The following is a 26,367-nucleotide window of genomic DNA, read 5'->3' as shown; positions in this document are numbered from 1 at the left end:
GTCACTTCTTTCTTTAGGTGAAGTGTGACCAGTATTGGCCCAGCAGAGGCACAGAAACTCACGGGCTGGTCCAGGTGACGCTGTTGGATACGGTGGAGCTTGCTACATACTGTGTCCGAACGTTTGCACTTTATAAGGTTTGCTCTTTATCTATGTTCTCTTGCCCTGTTTTTCCTATTATTTAAAGAAACTAAATCCCTCAAGCCTTTTTACTTAACTCTTGGTCCCACTGGCAGCAGGGGAGAGTGAGCTCAATCTTGAATTTATCATCCAGCCCCCTTTCTCATGGACCAGTGTTTTATCAGTAACCATGAAACAAATGCAGTGTTCTGAGGAAAGTTTCCCCAAAATGGAAGAACTAATTCTTTCTGTAAATAAGACAAGAGCACTCCAGATGGTTGCAGCCAGGTGGCAGAGTGCTTCTCATGTGACAAGCTTAACTGCCTGAGCAACCGCTGATCATTTCGGGGTAGCTCAGGGCTTGGGTCTCCAGATAATGTGTCTTCAAAGGCCATACCCTAAAAGGAAAGAGCTGAGGCAGCATATTTTAGTGGTACTCATCATTAGCTGCTAAGGTTAGAAAGCAACGTCTGAGCAAGTGTTCCTGTGTCACAGAATGGATCGAGTGAGAAGAGAGAAGTGAGACAATTCCAGTTCACCGCCTGGCCTGATCATGGTGTTCCAGAGCACCCCACACCTTTCCTAGCTTTCTTACGGAGAGTCAAAACCTGCAATCCTCCTGATGCAGGGCCAATGGTTGTACACTGCAGGTAAGGACCACTGAGAACATTTGGTTTATTTTCAGCCAAAAGGACTGAGGGAGCAAAGGAGCACAAATTACTCTATGTCAAATGTTCTCTTGGCAGATGGTTGATTCTGGGAGATGGTTAACACTTTCATTCAAATGGCTCTTGCTAATTGAGTCCTGTCCTGGGATCAGTAGAAAAAACTGGATAAATGCCTCTGGATATAATATGATTCCCTATCACCACCCCGCCCACGCACTGCCTACACACTGCTTTCTCTTTGGTGCAAAAATAACTAAATAGATAAATACAGAGTTAAATGTGTGAGGATAAACAAAACAGAAAAAGATTACATTTTAACCTTGTAACAAGGGTTGTATTTTATCTTTTTGTGGAAAAATGTCCTCTAAAAATAATTTTTATGAATTTTTCAATGGGCTCTTGTGCTTCAGTCATTTAAGATTTCGTGAGAGATGTGATAATGTAAAGATAATTGCATTTACCTATTTTTTAGTATCAGTTAATATACAAGAAATGCACTATCTTGGTTTTTTAAATAATTTTATAAAACACATGCAATTTGTAAAAAGTTTTATTTTGTACATCAAAATGAGGAATTTTTCTTGAAATGTATAACTTATGCCTTTCCTCAAGTCTGACTGCCACCCTCTAGATCATCACACAGTGTCTGAATATGTAAATGTTAATCCTTTATAACATTCAGCTCATCTCTTCAGGATACCTGAGTTCCTCTCAAGTGTCCCTTCTAGTAACAAAGTTTTCAAGATGCCCACTTAGATTCTCTATATTCTCTATCACTGGGCATATTCTGTTCTGTGACCCTGCATGAATATGGTCATATACTTTCACAATAGCCCTTTGCAATCTGAGTAATTCGGTATGTCTTCTTGAACAAGGGAATCAAATTAGAGTGTGGGAATTTATAATAGAAAGACAAGAAAAATGCATTATGAACCCACTTATATCATAAATTAATAGCATCATTTAGGCTACATACTATAGGGTAATGTTATAGACCCTCAAAAAGGGACCATTGGCAAATAATGCAGAATAAAACCTATATAACTGACCTGCCCGTCCACCCGACCAAAGTAACTGCTAAACAATAGTCTGGAGAGTTCCTGACTGGGATACCATGGCCCCTAATAGAAGCCAGTAACAGAACTAACCTGTTAGTGACAGACGCCTTATAATTTTGGAAACTTTTTTATGCATTACTTGTATTGATATTCCAATTGTAATAGAGAATCTGCACTATTTGAGAGGAGCTTTAACAGCTAGGTACAATGCTCCATTCAACCCATGTCTTGTTACCTGGTTCTAGCTCTTTCACACGCAGGAGAGGGGCCTCTAAGAACTGGATATCAGTTGTCATTTTCTACATGATCATAAAACATAAAATCATTTTAATCTGTTTGAGCAAGTGTTTTTTTGTAGTGAAAGCCGAGTCTCAGTCTCGTGCTTGTTACTTTCAGAGAATACGATGTGCTTTGCAGCATCAACCATTTTAAAGGCCTCAAACAGCAAATGCAGCTGGTTACATGGTACCCCAGTTGGCACAAACTAAACCTGATGATAAAGATCATGTGGGAAGTACACAAAACAGTTTCAGATGGAGAAGCAGGAAATAGGCCTCAAAAGAGAAATGCTGCTCTCACAGGCCTCGTGCCAGTAAGAAGCACACCACACACACATAGCACTCACAGAAAGAGAGAGGGGAAGAAATAAAGTCGTAAAATAATGACAAATTTGGGGAAAGTATCTTGGAAGTTTCTATTGAACAATCGTATTGTGATTTGTATTATATTAGCATTGCATCCTGGGGCTGGCACAGTGGTTCTGTGAGTAGACACACTTGCCTTCCAAGTTGAGTTTAATCCCAAGAATCCACACAAATGTGGAAGGGAAGAACTAGACCTCAAGTTTGCCTTCCTAGGTCTACCTGTCCATTGTGGCTTATGCATGCCCCTTTTCAAAGTACTAATAAATACTTTGTTTGTTTAGAGAAATACTACCTGAATTCTGTAAGTTAATGACATAAAAAAATAAAAATAAAAAAATATTAATGTCTGATGCCCTACCCACAGGAAGAGGATGAGGTACTAGAGATAGCTGTCCGTTAGGAGGAGTGCCGCTGTTGTTAGAGAATGTCTGCTCTTACTCATCAGCCTTGTGCTTTGGGGAAATTTATTGAATTTCTCTTTATCTCTGTTTCTTTATTTATAAATATGGCAACACTATTCACAGCAGTAGCAACTTCATGATGATGGAATGCCATGTCAGGAAATGATTCAAAAGTGTAAGACAATGTTAAATCATCAACATATTAACGTGCATGTGTGCTCTTACATGTACATATAAAACTCTAAGTATTTTAAGGAGTGCTGAATCATTACTGCAATGACATCATCTTAGAATCAGGTGTTCACTTATATCCAACATATCCAAATAGTTAATAGGCTACTTTTCCAGTATTTTTAATATTTTCTACCATTGCGATTTCACCAGGTTTTTCCTAGTAATAGTGGACATTTTAATGACCTGAATTAGAGAATATGATTTATAGCATGCACTCTCTGTGTATGGAAACTTGGAAAGCTTTTAACTTTCAAAATGATTCTATTAAGGATACATGGAATTTTATACTGGAGTTTTAAGTGCCTTAAAGATGAATTCTGAACTTTGTATCTTTACTTTCATGTCCCTGTATAAAGAAAGATGGTTTCAGGTGGTTATCTGACATAAAAGTAATTTTTAAAATTCTGAGCATATTCTATAAATTCTATCTTCTGGTATAAAAAGGCTATAAGAATTTTATATGTTTGGTACTTCTTACAAATGAATTAAGTTGAGATGAAACTGTAATTTCATTGAATCAATTGTAAAACTGTGAGCCATGATACTCTTTAATTATATATTTTGATTACAGGAAAGTGTATTTCCTTTATAGAATATATATATCCTATAATATATATAATCATTATATATTTATATACATATATGGAATGGCAATATAAATATATACATATATGTATATAGTATATATATGTGTGTATTTATATATTTATATTTATATAATGAATAAATAGAAAGGGAGATGGTTTGATACCCCTGAACTTGTCTTTTAAATGAAACTGTCTTAAGGCTAATAAAACAAACCTTTTGAAGGTCATGCATATCTTTAAGATTCTTAATTCAATCCAGATTCTAGATCCAAAGAGATAAATCCAAGGCCAGATAAACATTAGTAATGTCACCGATATAAAATAGACCATTAAGCATGGACCTGCTTAAAAGTCATCTGTTGGCTAGCACATTTGGTGAAGTGATTGATTTATAAGCAAGAGGAAATGTGTTGAGCTCCCTTAGCCCACATGGATGTGTTCGACTTCGAGGCAGGCAGTTCTTTGAGGGTTTGGTAGTGCAAACATGTACTTCCAGAGGGGAAGGTGCAGAGACAGGAGGATCCCTGGTTCCTGATGGCCAGCCAGTATAGCCTACTTGGTGAGATTCCAGATAATGAGAGGCCATGTCTCAAAGGTGGCAAATAGGATTACTGAGAATGACTTTGAAGTTGTCCTTGACATTTTATACACACAAATGTGTATACACCTACAAACACATGTGTACCAACACAAATGCTTATGAAAGCGTACACAAGTATGTGCACATGCATTTAAAAATGACACATTTGGTGTTGGAAAGAATTTTTAAAGCCAATCTTCATGTTAGTTTTCAACTTGGCTTATGAAAACACAATCGAACTACTTAGGTATTATTTTTTTTAATTTTAAGATTTTATTTACTTATTTTATATGAGTACACTTTAGCTGTCTTCATACTTAACAGAAGAGAGCATCAGAACCACCATGTGGTTGCTGGGAATTGAACTCAGGACCTCTGGAAGAGCGATCAGTGCTCTTAATCCCTGAGCCATCTCTCCAGCTCCTATTTAGGTCTTATTTACTGCATAACTGTCTATCCTTAAAGCCAACAGAAAATTGAGGAAAACAGCCTTCTCAATGTTAAAGTCTTGCAAATATTGCATAAAAAATAACCTGTGACCCAAAGATACTACTAGTGCTTTAAAAATGTGTCTTACATGTTTAGAACCACTCATTCTAGGCTACATTCTTATTCCTACTTTCCCATTCAAATCTCCCCTCTGGGCAGAGACCGTATTCTTGCCAAATGTTTTGCAACAAGCACAATCTGACAGAAGAGACTGGGATTTTCCATAAACCTGGAAAATTAGTTTTCATTTGTTAAAAAAAAAAATCATCTCCAGATAAAAAGGTGGATGGAATATACAAATTACATGGGGGTTTTTCTACCTCAAATATTGTAAAGGGAGGAGAAGTAATTATACCATGTGGAATTCAGGTTCCCAGGCCTAGTTCCTAACACAGAAATTATTCTGCATAAAACTCACATGTATAAATGAATCAAACAACAGAGTGATGCAAAGCAAGGTGTTGAGTCCTCAATATTGCATAATTTTATAAGAGATTATAATTGTGCAAAAACAACAGCATTAAAAGGAATTGTTTCCTCTCTTCCCCCTCTGGCAACTCCCAACCCTGCTGACACACACAAAATATAAAAGTCAAAGTGAAGAAAGATTTTGGAGTGGAGTAGTTCTCTAGCTGCCTGGTAAAGTAGAAATTCTGTTGGAAAACCACTATAGACATAAAGCCATGAAACCCATGGTGTAAGATGCTGACTTCACAGTTGTGCATCAGATCTGTACCATTACTGTCCCTGAAATGGTGACTAGAGTCGCCATTTCTGCTCGCTGTGACTAGAATCGCCATTTCTGCTCGCTGTGCAGGTAGAGCAAGGGGCTCACTTTTATGTGGGAATACAGTTATATGAAGATTATCTCCCCACCATTTATTTGATCTGACAGGTTGATATTATTACTGTCCTTGCTCTATAGGGAGAGGCAAATTGAGAACTGAAAAGTTAAAAGAGTAGCTGATATTGTGTGCTCAACTGGAAGCAGAGCCTGGAAGAGAATGCATGTTTTCTCATTTTAAATTTTTTTGCTCTCTCTGGGAACCTTAAAGGGTATTCTGTTTAGCAATAGTATTTCCTTCCAAGTATTGTTCATATATTAAATAAGAGAATACCTGTAAATGTATAAATTATTCAGATACTTGCCATGTATAAACCAATAAGGCAGGCATGGTGACACCCTCACAAAGCAGAGGCAGGTAGATTGTGGGACTTTGAGACCAGCCTAGATTTTATAGTAAGTTCCAGGTCAGCCAGGGTTACACATTCTCAAAGAAAATCAAGCAACAGCAACAAAAATATAACTAAATGTTTGCAGTTACTGATGTTTTATAATTACTTTTTCTGACTGTCATAGTATAGGATCTACAGAAAGGTTAAAAGTTCTTAGCAATGTGTGATTAGAAACTGCATTTGAAAATATGCATCCACCTTGATTGGCAAACACATAACACTTTATAAGTATAATAATGATTGTATTCTGCTTTAAATTTCACCCAATGGAATAGGTCATGACTATAAGACCAAGGATCCCAATTCCAACACTATTGACACATTAGACCACACTGCTGTTGTTAAAGTCTTTCTGTACAGGTCAGGCATTCAACGTACCCTTCACCTTTGCCCACAAGGTGAGAATTGTACACCTCTCTTGTTTTGATTGTCAAAAGTCTCCTCCAATATTGCCAAATGTCCTCTGCCAATTAATATCACCTCTAGCCGAGAGACCACTATGATATTTATGGTAATGAATAAATTCCAAAGCCCTTCACTGTCTACAAAGTTTCCTTGTCAGGCATGCTCCTTCTAAGTATTTGGAGAAGTCATTATGAAATCTGCTTTAATAATTGCCCTCATCAACAGCACTCTACCACACTCACACAAAAAGTTCTTGGTACAGGAAAAAAAAGCAAATCAACCCTTAAGGACAAAGATGTCGTACCATTACTAATTTCAAAGGAACATGCCACTGGCTCTTTACTGCCAAGAAAGAGTTCCAGAAATATTTCTGCACCATGGCAGAGTGGCTGCAATAAATCTTCGGCCCCCCAAGGTGGCTTCCGTTAAGGGCCATGTTCGTTGTAGGTGATAAATGCTAGTCTGTTTTGCCAGGACACTAGTCACACTGCTTTATGCTTTTTATGACAGCCAGCATTTTGGTAGTTCAAAACAATAAGTCCCGGGAGTATGGTGTGTGGGGCATGGCTTAGAGACTTTACTCTCTTCGCTGCTCAGAAGGAGCCAATGATAACAGAAATGACAAATGGGAGAAAAGATAATTATATTGCCAAACCCTGACCTAATCTCTGAAGCTTTTTAAATCTCTCACCTCTGATGTGGGAAAAATATATTTCTGGAAAGCCCACTATTTTCAAATAGCATAATTTTACTGTTTTTCCTGTAATACTTGAACATTTTTCATCTATATAAATGAAAACATCCCAGCAAGAGTTGGGGCAGTCTCTTTTTGTCTCTCTTCCTATCCTACTTCCTTGGCACCTTTCCCCCTTCTTCCATATGTCCTTTGGTCCATCTGGAAAGAGTAACTAGTTGAGTCTGTTCTCAGTGAACACTGGTATTGATGGAGTCCATGATGCTTAGCATCAAGGCATACAGATGAGCTAGATAGGGTTAATAAGCTAGGCTGACATCACCTGAGTCTCTCCATCTTGAAGATTAGGTCTAAACAACTTGCTCAGAGACCTTTGAACTTCTAAAAGGAGATCTTAGAAAGTACAGTCACTTTGAGAAACTGCTTGTTAATTTGCTTTTGTTTTGGTTTGCGCTGGTTTTGAGTATTGAGTTATATTTTCAAAATTCAAAACATATTTTTGTTTGTGGTACAGCTATGTGCCAAAGGACTTGGCAATCTTTCTGAAACAAAAGGCATTCTTATCTGTTAAGCACTGCTGCCTGCAGATACCAACCAAAAGCTGGAGGCTGACAACCCCAGCATGGGCCTCCCTACTCTGCCAGCTGCTTTGGTGTGAAGCACAGGCTTTCTGCTCCTCCTACCCAAGCTCACTGTCCTTCATAGTCAGCCAGGACATCTGAAGTCTGGGTGGCCCTGCCTTTCATTTTTTTTTAAAACTTATTTTATTAGATATTTTCCTCATTTGCATTTCAAATGCTATCCTGAATGTCCCCTCTACCCTTCCCCCACCCTGCTCCCCTGCCCACCCACTCCCACTTCTTGGCCCTGGCGTTCCCTTGTATGGGGCATATAAAGTTTGCAAGACCAAGGGGCATCTCTTCCCAACGATGGCTGACTAGGCCATCTTCTGCTGTATATGCAGCTAGAGACACGAGCTCTGGGGGTACTAATTAGTTCATATTGTTGTTCCACCTACAGTGTTGCAGACCCCTTCAGTTCCTTGGGTAATTTCTCTAGCTCCTCCATTGGGGTCTCTGTGTTCTATCCTATAGATGACTGTGGGCATCCACTTCTATATTTGCCAGGTAGTGAAGGCATCAGGAATTCAGGGACTAACGGCTGAGGCTCCCACTATGTTCCTTTGATCAGGCTCGTTAAAGGCTCTGGCCACATTCAAGCTGCAGAGAAGCAGAAACCAGTTCTGCGAGGGAAACAGTTTGCAATCAAGTCAATTCTACCCTTAAATCCTAAACTGTTGACCTTTATCAGCTGAGCTCCCAGGGCCCTTCTCTTCACTCTCATCAATCTAAGGTAACATGACTTTCCTTCATGGTTGGATGAGGAGAACTGGGTCCTAAGCCTGCTCCAAAATGCAAGCTTCATTTGCTGGCATGGGACATAGGTAAAAAAGAACACCAACCCCAACACCTGCATTTAATTTGTTTCCTAACTACCATCTGATTATTTTTCCAGCTATGTCACCTTGTGGGCAGGGGAAAGAAAGTTACAAACTCCTCTCTCAGCCAATTAGGAAAAGGTTTCCTATATATCCTCTGGTAATTCAGAATTTACCCGGCTAATGGGCCTCTTCACAAAACAAAACAAAACAAAACAAACAAACAAAAAAAACAACTTAGAAGTGTGATTATTCACACTGATTCTAACTTATCAATACATGCTCCTAATGGTTTTATGTTTTGGGTGCATGGGACTTTTGGGTTGTCTGTCTGTCTGTTAATTTTTGTTGTAACTTACAGAAATGAAAAATAAAATGAAGCCAAGCTGATCTGGCAGCTTACCCGTAGACTGTCGGGCAAGTTTTTAAAACTGCTAGTGCATTAAGGTCTTTTACATTTTTTTCTACATTAATTTGATTAAAGGGTCCCTTGGCTTCTTCCTAGATGCATTAAGAAAATAGCCAGAGAGCATACAGGTAATGAGAGCTGTTGTGATGGGTTATGCTGAGATGGTTGAAGTGTATAATTTGGATGCATTTAAGCCAATTAAGTATCCCAGATCTTCAAGTCCATGACTAATGGAAAGAAGGACTGGTGGGGGGCCACAGCTTGGATGCATCAGGCACCTGGGTGGTCAGGGCACCTGGTTGTCTGACCGGCTAAGGAAGGCAACATGGTAGAAGGCTGCCAGAAGGAGATGGAAAGGATGTGACAGACAAATGCATGCTGCTTTGTAATCATCCCTAGGGCCATGATTGTGGAAACTGCTCCAGGCCATTCAAAATGACTGAGGATGCTATCTTGGCAGCCCTGCTTTGATGTGCAGTGACTGGCCTGTGTATCTGCCACTCCCACTGGAGTGCTAATGTAGTTATGCCATGGCCCGACCATGAGCTGTTAGTGTCCATATGCCTGGGAGGCTCATTAACCACAATTTCCTCATCCTAGGATCCAGCCAAGTGCAACAGATGCTGTTGTTACCTCCTCTATTGAATAAAGTTGGGAGGGAAGAGAGAAGGAAATTTGTCAATAGTATTTTCCATTGAAACCAAAATGAGCACCATGTGTGTGTGGTATATTATCCAATAGGATGCCATGTGCCAAATCCTCATTTTGTGTTACACAAAAACAGATAAGAATCTGCCCCAGTATTTTTAACATTATGCAAATGAGTTTTTTTCCACTTTATTGTAGATAGGTTACAGTTATAGTCATTCAGGTTTGGATTTCTGATGTTTCTTTTTCTTGCAAATTCTTTGATTCTGACCATGTCACCTTCCAGAGTCATTTTTATTTGCTTCACATGCTTGCACTACCGAATCTAGCAGCATGAAACCTCAAAGGTATTCACTGAAATAAACAAATGTTTAGCAAGTATTTTTAAGCCCTTTGCCTTATTAAGTAGCATTAACAAGGTAGCAGTGTGTTGACATAGTTCAGTCTCAGCATGGAATTGTGGTAGATGAAATTGAGGAAATGACTTCCAAGTCAGTAGAGACACCTTGAGAAGTCGAGAACCCTGAGTATGTAAGTGTGCTCTGTGCTGAAAACCAACCAACTGAAGATGAGTTAAGCAAGTAAAATGCTTCTTTTGGGACACAGAATCTGCCTGGGAGATGGGTGTCTCATCAATACTAAATGACTGGGCCTCCCTGTACCTGTCAGTTACCGAGGCACCTATGACAAGAATGGCCTCCTCCTGTTCCCCTGCCATCTTCTCCTCAACCTGGTTGGATGCTTTGTGAACTTGCCTTCCAGGGCTGGAGCATTGGATCAACAGCCTCCTGCTCACTCCTCACTCTCCTACCCCACCAAAGCAAGTTCTTTTCTCACCTGAGGAACTGGGTTAAACTGCACAGGGAAGGTCCTTTTCATCTCCTATGGAACTCTTGCCTGACTATACCTGGTTTATTTTTTCCATTCAGAATCATACTCCCCTGAGCTCTGTGAGACATGTGAGGAAGAGGACCTTGCACTCTAGATCATCTCATTTTATGTGTTATTTGTTTTTGCTTTGTTTTAGCCATGCTGTGTATCCAAGCCAGGGTCACATCCATGTACGGCCAGCACTTTGCCTTGTCTCAACAACTCAGTTAAATCCTCATAACTCTCCAGGCAGTGGTGGCTCACGCCTTTAATCCCAGCACTTGGGAGGCAGAGGCAGGCAGATTTCTGAGTTCCAGGACAGCCAGGGCTACACAGAGAAACCCTGTCTCGAAAAACCAAAAAAAAAAAAAAATCCTTATAACTCTCTTTAATTTTGAACATAACTGTCATTCTCTAATCATAAAGAACAGGAGTAAGGGAACAAACTCCTTTATGCTTCCAAGGGAAGACTTATTTTAAGATTTATTCCATCTCTTATATAAATACCATTTGGTATGTTTTCAAATAAATTAATCTTCTTATAATCAAGTTCAGGCTGAATATTCATAAGTATTAGGGATGAATACACATAACACATGTATCCTTGGTTGGTTATAGTTGCTGTGCCTAAATTTCACCAAAAGTCAGGAGTGATAAGCTTTGTTATGTCTAGAATAGAACTATATCTCCACATATAAGCTGACTTACATGATCAGGACCCTTAATGAAAATCACATTCTTCCATGAGAAGAAGTTCATGTACATTAGGGCATTTCTAAATGTAAAGTGATAGAAAGCCCTTGGATCTGAATGCTGTAAGACAAAAATGATGTTAGACTCCCTACACCTATATCGAATGAACTAGTTAGGTTACTCACCTGAGCTTCTCTATTGCCTTAGGGAAACAGACAGCAGTCTAGTCATTTGCCCGAGGCATGTTCCCCACGAGGAAATCTGGATAAAATATATTAGCCTAATTTATTTTCTACTTTGACCATCAGAATGGTTATGAACTTTTACTTTATGGAAGCCTTGAATAAGAAATTTTTGTTTTGCTGAAGAAATAGCTTCAACCTGCTCTTGAATCCCTAGGTGGTCAGTTACTCCATCCATCTTAAAATCTCACCTTCTCAATCCTCACCTAACTCTTGTTCTAATCAATTGAGCAGCGAATCTTGCTCAGCCGAGAGCCACAGGCACTTCTTTTGTCTGAAAACTCATACCCAGTAATGTTATAAACCACAAACTTTTTTTTTGTAACCTGTGTTTAACTTTTCATCCCTCTTTTGTGTGTCTGAAAATGATTGACCTGGTTTCCGACTATTTTCTCTTATGTGCTACAGCCTGAAATACACTTGTTATCTTGGTTCAATTAAACTCAAACTTATTGGTTTGTAAAGTACAATAGTAAAGCTCCCAGCTTAGCAAAACCTTTCCAGAATTCAGTAAGAAGCTCCAAAGATACACTTCAGCTCTAAGCCATAGATGTGGGTATGTTCGTTCTTATATTTGTATTTCCTGAAGGCTTAGAATAAACATGTATAAAAACCTGAGGTGATGATTGTACATGAAAATTATTTTCAGAATAAGTCCCCATGGCAGTCAAATGTAGGAATGTTTGCCAATTCCCCAAGTATCGTGATGCATTCTCTAAGGTTTCTGCCTGCCTCTTCACAGGCACCTGCATCAAGTAGCACTGTGGAATTAGCACCTACTCAATAGGTCCAGGTAAAACCTCACCACTTTTCAGTTTGGCCATGATACAGGAAGTTCCCATCCTGTCTGAGCCACTAGTAAATCCAACTATACCTTCATTACTACCTCTTTGCTGGTGGAGACCCTACATTTAGAAAGAGATGTTTTTCTAAAGTACTCTAGTATGGACATTTTCAAGTGTATTTCAATTTCAAAATTGAGAGACTATGAGTCCCCAGGCATGGATTTACCCAGCTTCAATTATCAATATTTTCTGCAGTGCTTGCTAAATGGCAATTCATTGTCTAATTTTTAAAGACGTTCATTACATAATTGCCATTCAACATTTGAGATTTTAATATCCTGAACAGCCTTATCTTGGGTGAGTGCCTACTTTCCATGTCCATGTTTAGGATAAATTAGACCACGCATTACCAATTTGTCCACTCCAGGTGGGATGCTTTTAAGTTAGATCTTCTGTAATCTGGTATTTACAGTACTTTTGTTGGTTGAAGCTTAAATATATAAGTTTTAAAATAATCCTACTGTATTGAAACCACCTCCATCTTTGGAGAGCTTATACCTAAAACTGTCCTTGGCAACATTTAGCTTGCACACACTCTTTCTTTTTTCTTAAATTCAGCACTTTTATTTTTAAGTTAACTGTTAAGTATATGTGGTCAGTTATGGCAGCTCCCACCATCCTCTGTTATCTAACATCCTATATTTTGCACTACCCTGCTAAAATGTCTGCTTTTAATCTGTGAAAGAGGAGGTGTATCAGGAAGGGCTTGCTACCTGATTTGGAAAAAGGAAAGACACGAGGTGTTAAATTTTCAAATCCAAACACTGACCATTTCCCACCCACTCATTAGCATGTATAATCTGATCAGTAATTTTTATACCTTTTCTGGCTCTTTCAAGAAGTGAGAGGAGATTCCATGGAGAAATATAATACAAAACAAGGCAACAAAAAGCACCACAAAAAGAAAACCAAAAAAGTATGAGAAAACAACTCACTCCAGCATTTAGGACAATTCATCAGTATATGTACACTTTCTGAATTCTTAATAAAGGTGATTGGGTGCATGCAATTTCTATTGTTGAATAGGTGTATATATAAATTAAATGATTTCTTTACAGTAAGATTTCTGGATTCTACAAAATATTGGTTTATGTTATGAACCCCCAAGAATGCCATTCTGATATGTAGTCAATCATGAAACACTATTTTCATCATTGTAAATTTTTGGCTTATATCAAATAAGACCATAGGAACTAGACAGTGTAATTAGAAAAAAAAAAATCAGTTGGCAATTCCTAATTAAGTCTGTGTATCAATATGATCAGTGTTTTTTAAAACTAATGTGTACAGAGTTCCAAGCTTTCTAGTTGGGCATGAAATTGTGTGGCATGCCCTCCAAAGGAAAGAGACTAGAACAGACTAGAACAGCAGAGGTAATCATAAGAAGTCTTGCTTCATGAGCTAGGAGTGGGTAAGATAGAGACAACCCAGAGTAAAGCAAATCACTCTTTAAAATGTATATAATCAGCAGTAACTTCACATATATGATTATATAATACATATATTAGATTTATTATCTTTTAAATTTACAGCTGAAAGCTTGTGAGAAGTATAAGTTTTAATCAACCATAAGCTTAATGCATTTGAAGCAACTTAAGTTTAGAATTGTTCTGCAGCTTTATCAATATTTTTGTACTGTTTCCAGCTTTTTCACCTTCACCTACTTCAACCATACATTTTGGAGGGAATAATGATAAGGTACACATTAATATTTTGCAAATCAGTTGACTTAGCTTTTAAAGGAACAAAATTACTTTGCTTTATCTCTATGGCCTTTCTGGTCATTAAATAGTTCAACTGTGTAATTAAAGCATCTGATTCCTATGGAATAAGCACTTTGATAGTACCAAGGTGTATACTCTAAGAGAGTGGCTACATGCCTTGAGCTGTTGTATAGTAAGCCAAGGGGCCTAGAGGAAAGGGAATGATTGGGTCAGTTATTAAACTATATACATGAGATTCATTGTATATGAATAGAGAGCCTTATGCATATGGAAATGAACGAAGGGATAAACAAAGAGTATATCCTACATGAGCACAGTCAGAACCCGAGCCAAACAGATCTTTGCTTCTATTCCAGTCTTGATCAGTTCCCCTTTTCTTCTTTAAATTGTTTTCCCATCTACATGAAGTTCTAGTTTCACAAAAGGGGCTGTTTCTTGACATATCAGGGCCAGGTACAGTTTGTAGAACATGGGTTGTCAGAATTAATTATTCTGTAGACTTGGCTAGAGCCTAAAATACTGCATTTTGAACACATTTCCCAAAAGATGCTTGTCTCAGGGTTCATGGTTTGAAATATTGCGTGAGATCATGTCTAAATTCCTTCAAATACAAAGTCGGCTTCGACTTTGTGTTATATTTTTCCCTTTTGGGATGATAGAATCCATTAAATAAAGTAGAATATTGATTCTATAAATGTCATTAATATAAACCATGCAACGATAGAAATATACATCAGCTTAGCCTCTGAGTCAACTAATTTAACAAACTAAACTCTCTAGTCTCCAGTCTTTGGGCAAAGGAGAATAAGAAGATAAGCATTTATCAATGACCTGTTGTGTGAAGATCATTTTGCCATAGTGCCCTTCCATAGCAAATTTAAGCAATATGTCTCCATTCCATGGGGAGAACGCAGAATGGAGGAAGTCAAGTAGATGGCGTGTCATTGCATGGCTTGCAGGAGGAAGGCACAGATCATGAGTGTAAAGTCCATTCTCTGGAAGGATAAAACTCTGCCATGATAACTCTTAGAAAATGGGTATGCCATATTAGAGATTGTTTGCCTTGCCATGTGCATATGTAAGCAAAATGGCACCATTGTCTTGGTCATTCTCCTTGCTATATTTCAACCCTTCCAACTATTAAAACGTGAATCTTCAAGTAAAGGATTGTTTCAATTCATAATGGATTTCTGTGGAGGAGCCAAAGTTGGAGTCCCAGAAGCCATATGAAAAAACTAGATGTGGTGGTATAATGTTTGGAATCCCAGAATTGGAGGAGGTGGAAACAATCGGATACCTGAAACTCGCTGGCCAGCCAGCTTGGACTCTCTGTGAGTTCCTCATGCACGTACACACTCAATTATGTTTTGTAAGTGATTTTAATTTCATAGATAAAACCTGAATTTTTCCCCTTAAGTGTCACTTACAACCATTAAAGTTATATAATTTGAGAGTGCATATGATAAATATTAGTATAGTACAATTACAGGAGCCAAGCTATGCTAGAATTTTAAAGGATATAGGCATGTATGCATCAGGTCATTTTTTTGTTAAAAGTAAGTAATAGACAAATAAAATTGTTTTGGTTTCTATTTAGAACAGAGAAGGAGCTATAAGCTATTACTGAAATTTTTTGGGTACCAATCAACTTAGGACACTTTATATTCATTGTGTTAAGCTTTGCAAATGAGGAGTCTAGGGTTTACATTCTAATTAGCTTCATTTCTGTTATCAATGCCAGTGTATGTTGGTATTTGGAATCCTTCACACACACACACACACACACACACACACACACACACACCCTCTCTCTCTCTCTCTCTCTCTTTCTCTATGGGCAATAAGCAGTAAGTATTCTGTGATACCCAGTAACTGAGATAGTTCTGTCTGTGAAGAGAAGTTACTTATGTCCTCAGAGATTAAAGCACCATATAGTGTCTCTGGTATTAATGAAAAGTACGTTTTCCGTATGGATTCCCTACTAAGGAGTGCTTTCTCCCATTTAGTCAGTCCATCTCCTCCATGCCCAGTGATTTGTGGAGGGAGAAATGTAGAGAAAAAAAGGAGGGTAGAATGCAGTGAACCATTGTTCTCCAATGCAGTGTGTTTGCTGTTTATAGGTTACGATTATTCTAGCCCCATAGTTTACCTCTATAAGAAGGGATCCACTAACAAGGGCAGTGTCAAGTTCCCCAAATTGGCATAGACTTCATAGCCAAGGCTAGAGAAGACATTGGATAGAGTAAAATGAGCATTGTCAAGCTGTTCACGCATCTCTTGAGGAGCTTCCTAAATGAGATTCACTTTGAATAGTCTCCTACAAGGAAAATGCTCACTTTCAAGAATACTGTATTCTTTCCAATAAAGTTATGGAAAACAGCCCATCTCCAGCAGTGATAAAGGGCATGGAAAAGAACTGGTGAATGCTCAGAAATTCTACCCTCCAGGGAAGGACTCTTGGAGAAAATGGTCCTGTCACATGTTAGAAAATGCCACCATTGTGTCAATTATGGAAGACATTTCAGATGCTACATAGCATATCATTTATGTCAGAGATGTCATTGAGTTAATCTATCAATAGAATAAATGCCCTGCCGATTACTCAAATATAGTAATTTATAAGTTGTTCTAATAAAAGGACAATTTCTCGGATGCTGTCACTCATCATTGATATATTTCAGTGCTTGTGAATATTTCCATGTAATTATGTTTAATGCTCTAAACTATAAGTGCTGTAATTTCCTGTGACCTGTTACAGCTAGATGCATTACTTGATCAGAGCTCTCAATGGAGCATTTGTGCACACATATTTAGTTAATTGGTAATTTTTTTTCCTGCCTGTGTTTATGTGAAATATACTCTATAAGGGAAGGAAATCAGTCTACATGCAGCTGAGACTGGTAGAGAGCAATTAGGTTCTATCAGAACAAGCAGCTGTCAATAATGACTTCAGAATAAAATTACCAGCAAAGAAAAGAACCCAGACATCTGCAAGAAATGTAGAAATATTTTTATATCCTATTAGCTAAGATCTGGACAGGGCTACCACTGAGTTTCACCAGCTGTACCTGCTATTTTATTTCAAAATACTCTCAGACTGAGAGTACACTGAAACTCATTGCATAAACTCAATAGCATTCAAAAAAAAATGTTGGTTTCCTTTGAACAGTGTGTATTTTGATTTCTTGTAATCAGCATGAAGACTTTCTATTTCAAACTATTTTGCTGTTGCTCCCGGCCATAATATGAGGCTTAAAAATAGTTCTGTTATCTTTGTTTTGTGTCTTTCCAATCTGAGTTCTATTGCTTGGCTATTTTTCTTTCTGTGTTTGGAAAAATATGTTTGGGTCTCATTACACGGTTTCTGATTTGCTTGCCTCTGGGGTTGTTTCTGGCAAGGGAAACTTGCAAGGTGGGCTGCTGGCATTGGAGTTTGGTTACAAGATAAGTCTATGTACTTGTAGGCATCTGGAGATAGTAATGTAGTTGATGTTTTGACAAAAGCAATTTATTTTTATAAAGCCAATTTTTACAGTCTCTTATCTATTGACATTCTAAGTTAACTAAAGGAAAAAAAATCTATGTAAATTAAATATCAAGTTCTTTTGTTCCATTTTTAACTATTCACACGTAAAACACATAATCACCAGTAAAACTGATGCATCTGTTTAACTTCATATACGGAAAAGAATACTAGGTGCATCTCATATCCTTGCTTCCTAAATATGGCTATGGAGTGCAGCTTCAGCATCATTTTGGACTTGGTCAGAAATAGTTCGTCTTGAATTCAGCCTAAGACCACTGGATCAGAAGCTCAGATAAAGAACCTCAGAATCTGTTTTTGTTTGTTTTGTTTTGTGGGTTGCTTTATTTAGGAAGGAGTCTCTCTACATAGTTCTCTGGCTTCCCTGAAATTTACTATGTTGTCCAGGCTTTGCAAACTCACAAAGATCCCATAGCTTCTGTACCTTCAGTGCTGGGATTAAAGATGTATGCCACCACACACAGCAGAAGCTGTATTTTTTAACATTGCTTCTCAGTGTGCACAGGCATCTTGAATAAATAGTGAACCAATACAAGGTTGTTGACTCCATAAAAAATGATATGTAGAAGAAAATCTCCTTCCATATATATTGAGCTAAGTTATTGAAGAATAACTCTCACCTCTTTTGTATCACAATTTTGTGACAGTTTTCTGTCTTCTGTTATTACTCTGCTTGTCTTGCCTATCCTCATATGCAAAACTATATGCTATTCTAATTACTATAACACTAACTTTTATTAAGTAATTAACATATAGTCTTCATATATGCATGTTAGGATAACTGAAGCATCCAAAGGCCACATTATTCTAAAGGATATAGAACTGTCATAATCACAGTGACCTAAATATAACCTAGTAGATAAAGAAAATTTTGAAAATAATTTTTAAAAACACATAATTCATATCTTTTCGACATGTTACATTGGAAGAAAGAGCCAACATTTATAAGTAAATGCCGATTATTGCTATAATATTTTGCTTTCACACCACCAATATGCTTATAATCTATAGGCCTTGGGCTTGACTAGAGTTCTAATGAAAACCAGTGCCTGCCCTCAACACGTTTCCATTGACAAGGACTATGAGCCTTGACAGACTTTTCAGCTCTCTAGGAATAGTTACGTCATCTTGATCCACTCTCTTGCACTTGTGCAAATGTCTGTTTCATTTCCTCGGATGGAGGGATGAGATGACAGCTGTACCCAAGCCATGAGAATACATGGCTTGGGCCGAGCCCAGAGCATTTCTTTCTCTGTTCTAACTATCTATAGGCCTAGGCCTGGAAACTTCTAGCCTCTATATATTCTAATCTTCCAAGCTGACTAACTCAATCTGGCTTCTCCTGGTTTCTCACTGAATTTTTCTGCTAGGCCTACTAACTTTGGCAAAATGTTCTAATCTTCCGACTCCTCATTCTCTGGCCAATTCTGTCTTCACCTGAGTCTAGTTTGTACTCTTTGCAACCTATTTCTGTAAAATTGTCCTGGTCAAACTGCCACACCTGTTTTATTTTTATTTTTCCTCTCTTAGTGCTCTTAAGTCGCCTTTCTTCCTCTGTTATTTTCTTGTGAGTAGGATGTATCCTATGTCTGACTAGTTCTATCTAATCTTTCTCTGATTCATCACTTTGTCTGCTGCTCAACTAGATGCCACTTTCAAACATGACTGCTTCCTTTTACAAACGAGCTTTACCTTGATTGTTATAGATTAACTAAGGTCGTGTTTATATTCCAGCCAAATCATACTGTAATCCAGGGCATTCTGCATCCCAGCCAGTTCATATCTTTGAATGTGGTCCTTCACCAATGCAGCAATGTTGCCGAATTAAAATTCCTCTAAATCCTTGCTAGAAGATTTAGGCAGGCACACTAAGAGTGGTGCTGCAGAGTAACTTAAAAAAAAAAAGAAAGAAAGAAAGAAAGAAAGAAAGAAAGAAAGAAAGAAAGAAAGAAAGAAAGAAAGAAAGAAAGAAAGAAAAAAGAAAAAGAAAAGAAAAGACCTCTGAGCACACAGAGTTCTGTCAGAATCCAGTCAGCCAGCATGAAGGAGGTGGTAGAAATACAAAATATCACTGAATCGGTTTCCCTAATGCCCTAAATGCTATGCGCATGACTATGACACCAAGAAATTAAGCTTTTAAGTGAGTGAAAGAAGAGATTTAAAACAGAGGCCTCATCAGAATGACTTCAGAGTTTTATTAGGCTGCTCACCAGATTACTGCTGTAAAACTGCTCATAAAACTGAATACCTTCCCATAGATATTTTTTGAAATAAACTTGCACTTCATAAATGCCATTCTTAATAGCTGAAATTTAACATCCAATCAAATTACCAGCTGATAGATGTACAAAATGCTTGCGGTAATTTTCAGCTCCATTTTACTGTATTCTCTTCCAACTCACTGATCTCAGAGGTTTCCAAATTCTGTTGTCCTTTGCCGGACCAGTGATGTGTCAGCTGAGGGTCAGCATCAAAACTCCCCTAAATTAGTCAGAAGAGCCAACTCTTAAGCGTATCTCCAGAATGGTTTTAGTGCAGAATGGTCCCCTTATGCCTCTTAACATTTCTCTTTTTGCACATTACTACTGTATCACATCACGGGACATTAAGCATATTTCAACTCATGGGACTAACTCAATCATGTTTTTAGAAATTGAAAACAAATCCTATAACTGGATGAGTGATGATATTAAAGTAATAACAATTTCCTGGTAGGCGTGCTGGTTTAATGGATTGCATAGTTTTTCTTTGTGTAAACAGTGCAGTGGCTTTCACTAACGGAAACTGTTTGGTTTTAAGAACTAAAGTTTAATAAACATTGGACTTGCTAGAGAAGTCACAAGAAATCTAGAGTTTGTGTTCTGATTCTCATTAATGGCATCATTGTCCAACAAGAAGATAACTTAGAAAAGCTGTATTTACTTCAGCAATAGCAGCGTAGGACCAGCATAACACCAGACTGGATTTAAAAGTGCTACCTTCTTCCCTTTTGCTGGAATGTTCTCTACTATAATAAGTGTGCTGAATTGCGCTCGCCTCAGCCCAAAGCACAGGGTGATACACTCCCTTTTTGAAAGATATTTAGAAAAATTTGTCTCAGTGCTTGGCAACTACTCCGACAGAAAACAGATAAAAATAAGGGTAGTTTATCAGTTCTGCTGTCCTTATCATGTTTCAGGTTGAAGGCTGTTGAAATGATGAGAAACAAACAACACTAAATAGGGCTTCATCATTATCGCTGCTGTGGGGAGCTCAGGTTCAGCATCAAAGAAAAATGCATTTGCTTTCAAAACTCAATCCTTCATTTTGAGAGGTACACTGCACTAAGGTACTGACATCTTTAAAAAAAATAAAAAAATAAAAATAAAAAAAAGAGCAAATCGGAGAAGGAAGGAAAGTGCTGCTGTGGGAACTCTGAGATCCAACAGAAGTCATCTGGCACACTTGTAAAAGCTCAGAGTTTTCAGCTTTTCTGTTTCTTACAGATGTAGACTGGTGTCTGAGGACTGTCATTTCTAAGCAGCTGGAGTAAAGCCCAGCTTCGAGATGTTTCCGTCACACGGAATCTTTAGCAGCTTGCTTTATCTTTGAGATATGTATACATAGAGTCTCCCATGTTGGTGTTTGGGGGTATTACTTGCTGTGATCTAGGAAAAGATCTGATCTTTTTATGCTTGCATCTTTTTGTTTGCAACTTAATTTGATCTCCTTCAATTTCCCTGGCGTGGAAACTGCCAAGTGAAGTTGTTGGATACAAACAGACAAGGAAGCCTTTGTCACTTCCTCCATATTGATCTGATCATCTAACCAAACTTGAAGACAGTAAACCTGTTGTTGCAGAAGTAGAATCCAGTGAGGAAATTTCCCTCCAGAGTACAACATTTGAGGTGATTATCAAAGAAGGTAGATGTGAGCAGAAGACAATTATAAGAACATGGAAAGACCAACATAAACCAAGAGCCAGAGGTGGGCAGACTGCAGACTTGTTTGACTTTTGATGTGGGAAAGCCATGAATACGGTCATAACCATATTGTTTAAAAGAGAGGCATTTGGCTAGGTGTGATGGTAAACAGTTTTCATCCCAAAACTTGAGAGGCAGAGGCAGACAGATCTCTCTGGGTTCGAGGCCAGTGTAGAGGGTTGTTCTGATGCTTTGATCAGGAATCTACATGTGAACATTGAAGATCCTGTTCCTCACTTTGTTCTTGATCAATCAATAAAGATGCTACCAGCCAATAGCTAGGCAGAAGTGGGCAGGACTTCCAGGTTCCCAAAGGCAAGGTAGGAGACACAGGAGGAGGAGATGAAATTTGTCATGTTTTAAAGAGAGAGAGAGAGAGAGAGAGAGAGAGAGAGCCATCAGCCATGTGAGATCTCCAGTGGAGTGGCCATTGGCCGCTTCCCTGATTGGACCTTGAGTAGCAGGCTGGAGATTAGAAACAACTAAGTTGAGGGCAGATTCAGGGTGCTGAGCAAGGAGAAGGTAACTGGGAAACTAAGTTGAGGGTAGACTTAGAGAGTGTTGATCAGTGAGTAAAAGGAAGGGCAAGCTAGCTGCAGGAGGCTTAGAAGAGCCCGGCCACTGAGCCATAAGGCAGGTTAAAAATGTGCAAACATAAGTGTGTCTTTCATCCATGGATCCAAGGGAACCAAGGCAGCGGCTGATAGCACCTCCTGGAGCTTAAAGTGGTGTTGTAGAAACTATACACTACAGGCCAGTCTGGCCTACAAAGTGGGTCTCAGGACAGCCAAGGGCCCTGTCACACAGAGAAACTCTGTCTTCAAAAACCAGAGAGAAGGGAGCGGGGAGTGGGGGAGCCGATGATCTGAAGTTGTTTTACTTGGAAATAAAAGGACGAAGCTAGAACAATCTAAAGGAGTAGATTAAAGCAAAGATTTAAATGCTAAATCACAAATGACCCAGAAGTGACTTTCACCATTTTCCCAGAATTCCATTGCATTGGTCCTTGTTGTCTTCAGTGATAGAATTGAAAAACGTACCTGCAAAAGAACGCCGTCTTCCTTTGTTTGTAGAAACTGTGATAAGTTTAATTTAGCCTTAAGACTTTCTGGATAATTAGATTCCTTAATGGCTAGAGCTATTATCATTATCAAAATGTAATAAAAATGACAAAATACATAAAAATTTGAAAAAGGTTTATATGACATCCTCAAGGTCACATTGTGACCTGGAATGAAAAAGTACTTTATATTTCATAGACTCACTTTAAGATGGGCATATATCTAATTCTTCACTGAAATCCATTACTCCAGAAAAGTAAGGCCACCTAAATTCTAAGTCAGCCAGTTCCTCCTCTTTCTTCCCCATAGACAACAACAATAAGCATTGAACAGTTTGCTGTGCTTTGTGGGGTAAAATATATATATTGTTCAAGTCATAACCTCTCTTTTGTCTTTTCTCACAGTTTTCCATTTTAGACTCAAGTGGATATTTGATTTGTTTTCCTTCCTTTTGTGTGCTGAGGGAATAATACCATTACTATAAAAAGCTTTCAACTCCTTCAACTTGGAATTATTCCTCTCAGTCTCCAGAGACTGTACAGTACCTTTCTGCCATGTCATCTAGATATTTGAATAGTGTCAGATAGGGGGTTCAGAAAATGTTCTTGCCACAACTATAGTCAACTTGATGTATAGTCTTGGATAGATTTGTAGTGTATTTTCCTCTAAGAAGAGATGTATTTACCAGTGTTCCTTAGAAATTGGGCCAAATTAGAATAAAAAAAATTATAGCGTTCTATGTTGCCCAAAAGCTCTTTGCAATATCTATCAATGCCATGATACATTGCCAACTTAAAACTTAAGAATCTAGTGGCCTTTGGCACAGGACATAAAGCCATATGAAATTTTAAATTAGGGATTGTATGAAAATAACATGGGCTACAAACAACAGGTTCCTGTGTGACCAATAATTAAATTATCTAAAAATTTTCTCTTACTACCTTGCAGCCCCATGACATTTGAGAGACTGTTGATTCGTATGTGAATGGAGCTGGTGCTTACCAAACTAATTCCTTGTAGAGTTTGGGCAGGTGTTTTGTATAGACTTTTAAGGTGTATACTGATCCATGAAAATTTTGACATATACCTCATAGAAGGAACAGTATGATTTGAAGTCACCTCTCTTGCGGGTCCATCACCTCAATCCTCATCTTTCAAGTCCCATTTCCAATCCACACCAACACAGTCTTTTCTTTTCTTATATTGATTTAAATCACTACATTTTTGATAGGCCTTAAAATCTTTAATATTAAGAACATAGTCATCATATTGTCATATCTCCTACATGACTTAGCAGAACACTTCATTGTTTATTGGCCGATAAGATAGATTTACAATTGGACAAACAAAAACATAAAAACAGACAGATGCTAACAGACAGTGGCATGTCATAAATGAAAATTGTCTGCTACTAGAAGTGTGTAATAACTAATCTTCTTTGTCAATTTGACATGTTAGAACAGGGAACCTCAGGTCAAGTACTGACTGTATTGGATGACTGGGGAATATTTGTGGGGCATTTTTCTTGATCACTAATTGGTGTAAGCGGGAGAACCGAACACACTTTGGCAAGAACCATCTTAAGGGCCTGAACTATATAAGAAAACCTGCAATAAAGCAAGTAAGCTGCAATCCTCCATTGGTTTCTGCTTTAAGCTTTGGGGCTAGTCTTGGTTCCCCTAATGAATGACTGTAATCTATAAGCTAAAATAATCACACCTCAAGATGACTCAGTGCCAGTCTTCCATGTAATAAAGTAAAAAAGTGCCCTGTTAATATTATGCCACATGAATCCACAAGGGAATGCCTATAGCCTATCAGCAGAGTAGAAGGCTCTGATTACATCCGTGCCTGCCATTCCTTCCCAAGTTCACCTTGCTCCTGGTATTATCAAAGCAACCGAAAATAAACTAGAACAGAGCCTCAGTTAGTATGTGCATATTTACTGGGAGGCAAATGTGCATAGTCAAACGAGTGCATTTTGGACTGATCCATTCTGAACACATAATATACTCAGCTGGTAGATCAAAAGAAACACAAAGCTTACCTTGACAGGTAATACAGGTGGGCAATTTTCTTAGCATCTTCTCCCATACTAGAGGATGCTCATTGTTTTAAGCCCCTGCCTTTGTAAACCAGTTCCTTTGTGAGCCTATCTCCTTGGAGTAGCAGACCTTGCCACCCTTTACAGCTTGTTTCTTTCATGTCCTTTTCTTTCAGTCTGGTTCTTCAAACTGGAACACTGACCCATAAGTCCACATACAATGGAGTTTAAAAATTGCCTTCAATTTCTTTGCGTAACAAAGATTGAGACTTTTATTTTCCCTTAGAGAATAAATTTTACTAAGAATTTAATGCTGAAGAGAAGGAAAAATTTCCCAATTGATTGTTATTTATTAAGTTTTTCTCTTAATACAACCCTGCATTGTTTTTATGGTGTAACAACATTTTAATTAATATAGAATCTATTAATTTTATAGGTCACACTAGTTTCAAAACTTTCTTAGAGAATTTTACAATGAGATACTTGAGTTATTAATAGATAATGCACTTTTGTTTTCTTTTTTATTATACATTCAACCAAAAATAGGCCTAAGATTGCTTTGCTTAAAAAGCCTAACTAGATATTTTTGTTCATGCTTTAGACACAAGGTTTTTGTACCCCAGGCTAGCCTCAAACTTACTATGCTTGCCTTGAACTCCTCATTTTCCTACCTCCATTTTTCAAGTGCTAAGATCACAGGCATGGCTGGGCAGTGGTGGGTGGCCCATGCCTTTAATCCCAGCACTTGGGAGGCAGAGGCAGGCAGATTTCTGAGTTTAAGGCTAGCCTGGGCTACAAAGTGAGTTCCAGGACAGCCAGTGCTACACAGAGAAACCCTGTCTCGAAAAACCAAAACCAAAAACAAAACCAAAAACAAAAACAAACAAACAAAAAAATCACAGGCATGAACTGCAACATGTACTCTCTAATTTGTTAACCAATAACTTTAAAAATCTGAATATAAACAGCCTAATTAATGTTTATGTCTTTTCACATTTTAAAAGTAATACCTATATTGTATGATATGACCAAGGGTGGAAGTAATTACAGATTTAGCATTTCTGTATTTTGAAATGAAATGAACCTTACTCAGGATTGTTATATACATCCAAGTAACTTGTGCTTCAGTATTTTTCACTCCAGAGTGACTGAGAAATTCTTGTAATAGCTATTTGAGTCAAATTCATAAGTTTGAGATTTGATTAATGAAATCAATAAAGGTTTCCTTATGTGTTAGTTTCTTGCAAAGTTTATGTGGGCTTCCCCCCACCCCCTCTTTTTGTCTTATAGTGCCGGTGTTGGAAGAACTGGCTGTTTCATTGTAATAGATGCCATGTTAGAAAGAATAAAGCATGAAAAAACTGTAGATATTTATGGCCATGTAACTTTAATGAGAGCCCAGAGGAATTACATGGTGCAAACAGAAGACCAGTACATCTTTATCCATGATGCACTGTTAGAAGCAGTGACATGTGGAAATACCGAAGTGCCGGCTAGAAACTTGTATGCCTACATTCAGAAGCTGACACAAATAGAAACAGGGGAGAATGTCACTGGAATGGAGCTCGAATTTAAGGTAAGATATTGGCTATGATGAAGTTACTCACAAGTAAATAAAAATGTGCTTCACGACATTTTCTTTCTAATTTTGAAGTGCAAGGTTCACTTGACTTTCTCCTCTGGGATCAGATTTATATGAAACACTCTCCTCCTTCTTCTGCTTCTCCTTTTCCTTTTCCTTCTGCTTCTGCTTCTCCTTCTCCTTCTGCTT

At 38.1% G+C, this 26,367-nt stretch overlaps 1 protein-coding gene across 50 annotated transcripts in view; it reads left to right on the top strand.

Annotated features, from left to right (window-relative positions):
• Positions 1 to 26,367, top strand: part of Ptprd (protein tyrosine phosphatase receptor type D) — a 2,152,432-nt gene that overhangs the window by 2,112,928 nt on the left and 13,137 nt on the right. For all 50 annotated transcript variants that reach the window (XM_029539561.1, XM_029539552.1, XM_029539551.1 and 47 more), the window contains 3 exons: positions 18 to 137; positions 616 to 770; positions 25,887 to 26,172. In XM_029539561.1, coding sequence (XP_029395421.1) covers positions 18 to 137; positions 616 to 770; positions 25,887 to 26,172 — 561 coding nt within the window. The remainder of the gene's footprint in view (positions 1 to 17; positions 138 to 615; positions 771 to 25,886; positions 26,173 to 26,367) is intronic.

This window comes from Mus pahari, chromosome 6 (genome assembly GCF_900095145.1).
Source record: "Mus pahari chromosome 6, PAHARI_EIJ_v1.1, whole genome shotgun sequence".
Classification (NCBI taxonomy): Eukaryota; Metazoa; Chordata; class Mammalia; order Rodentia; family Muridae; genus Mus; species Mus pahari.
The sequence above is the reverse complement of the archived record's forward strand: the minus strand, read 5'-3'. Positions and strand labels throughout refer to the sequence as shown.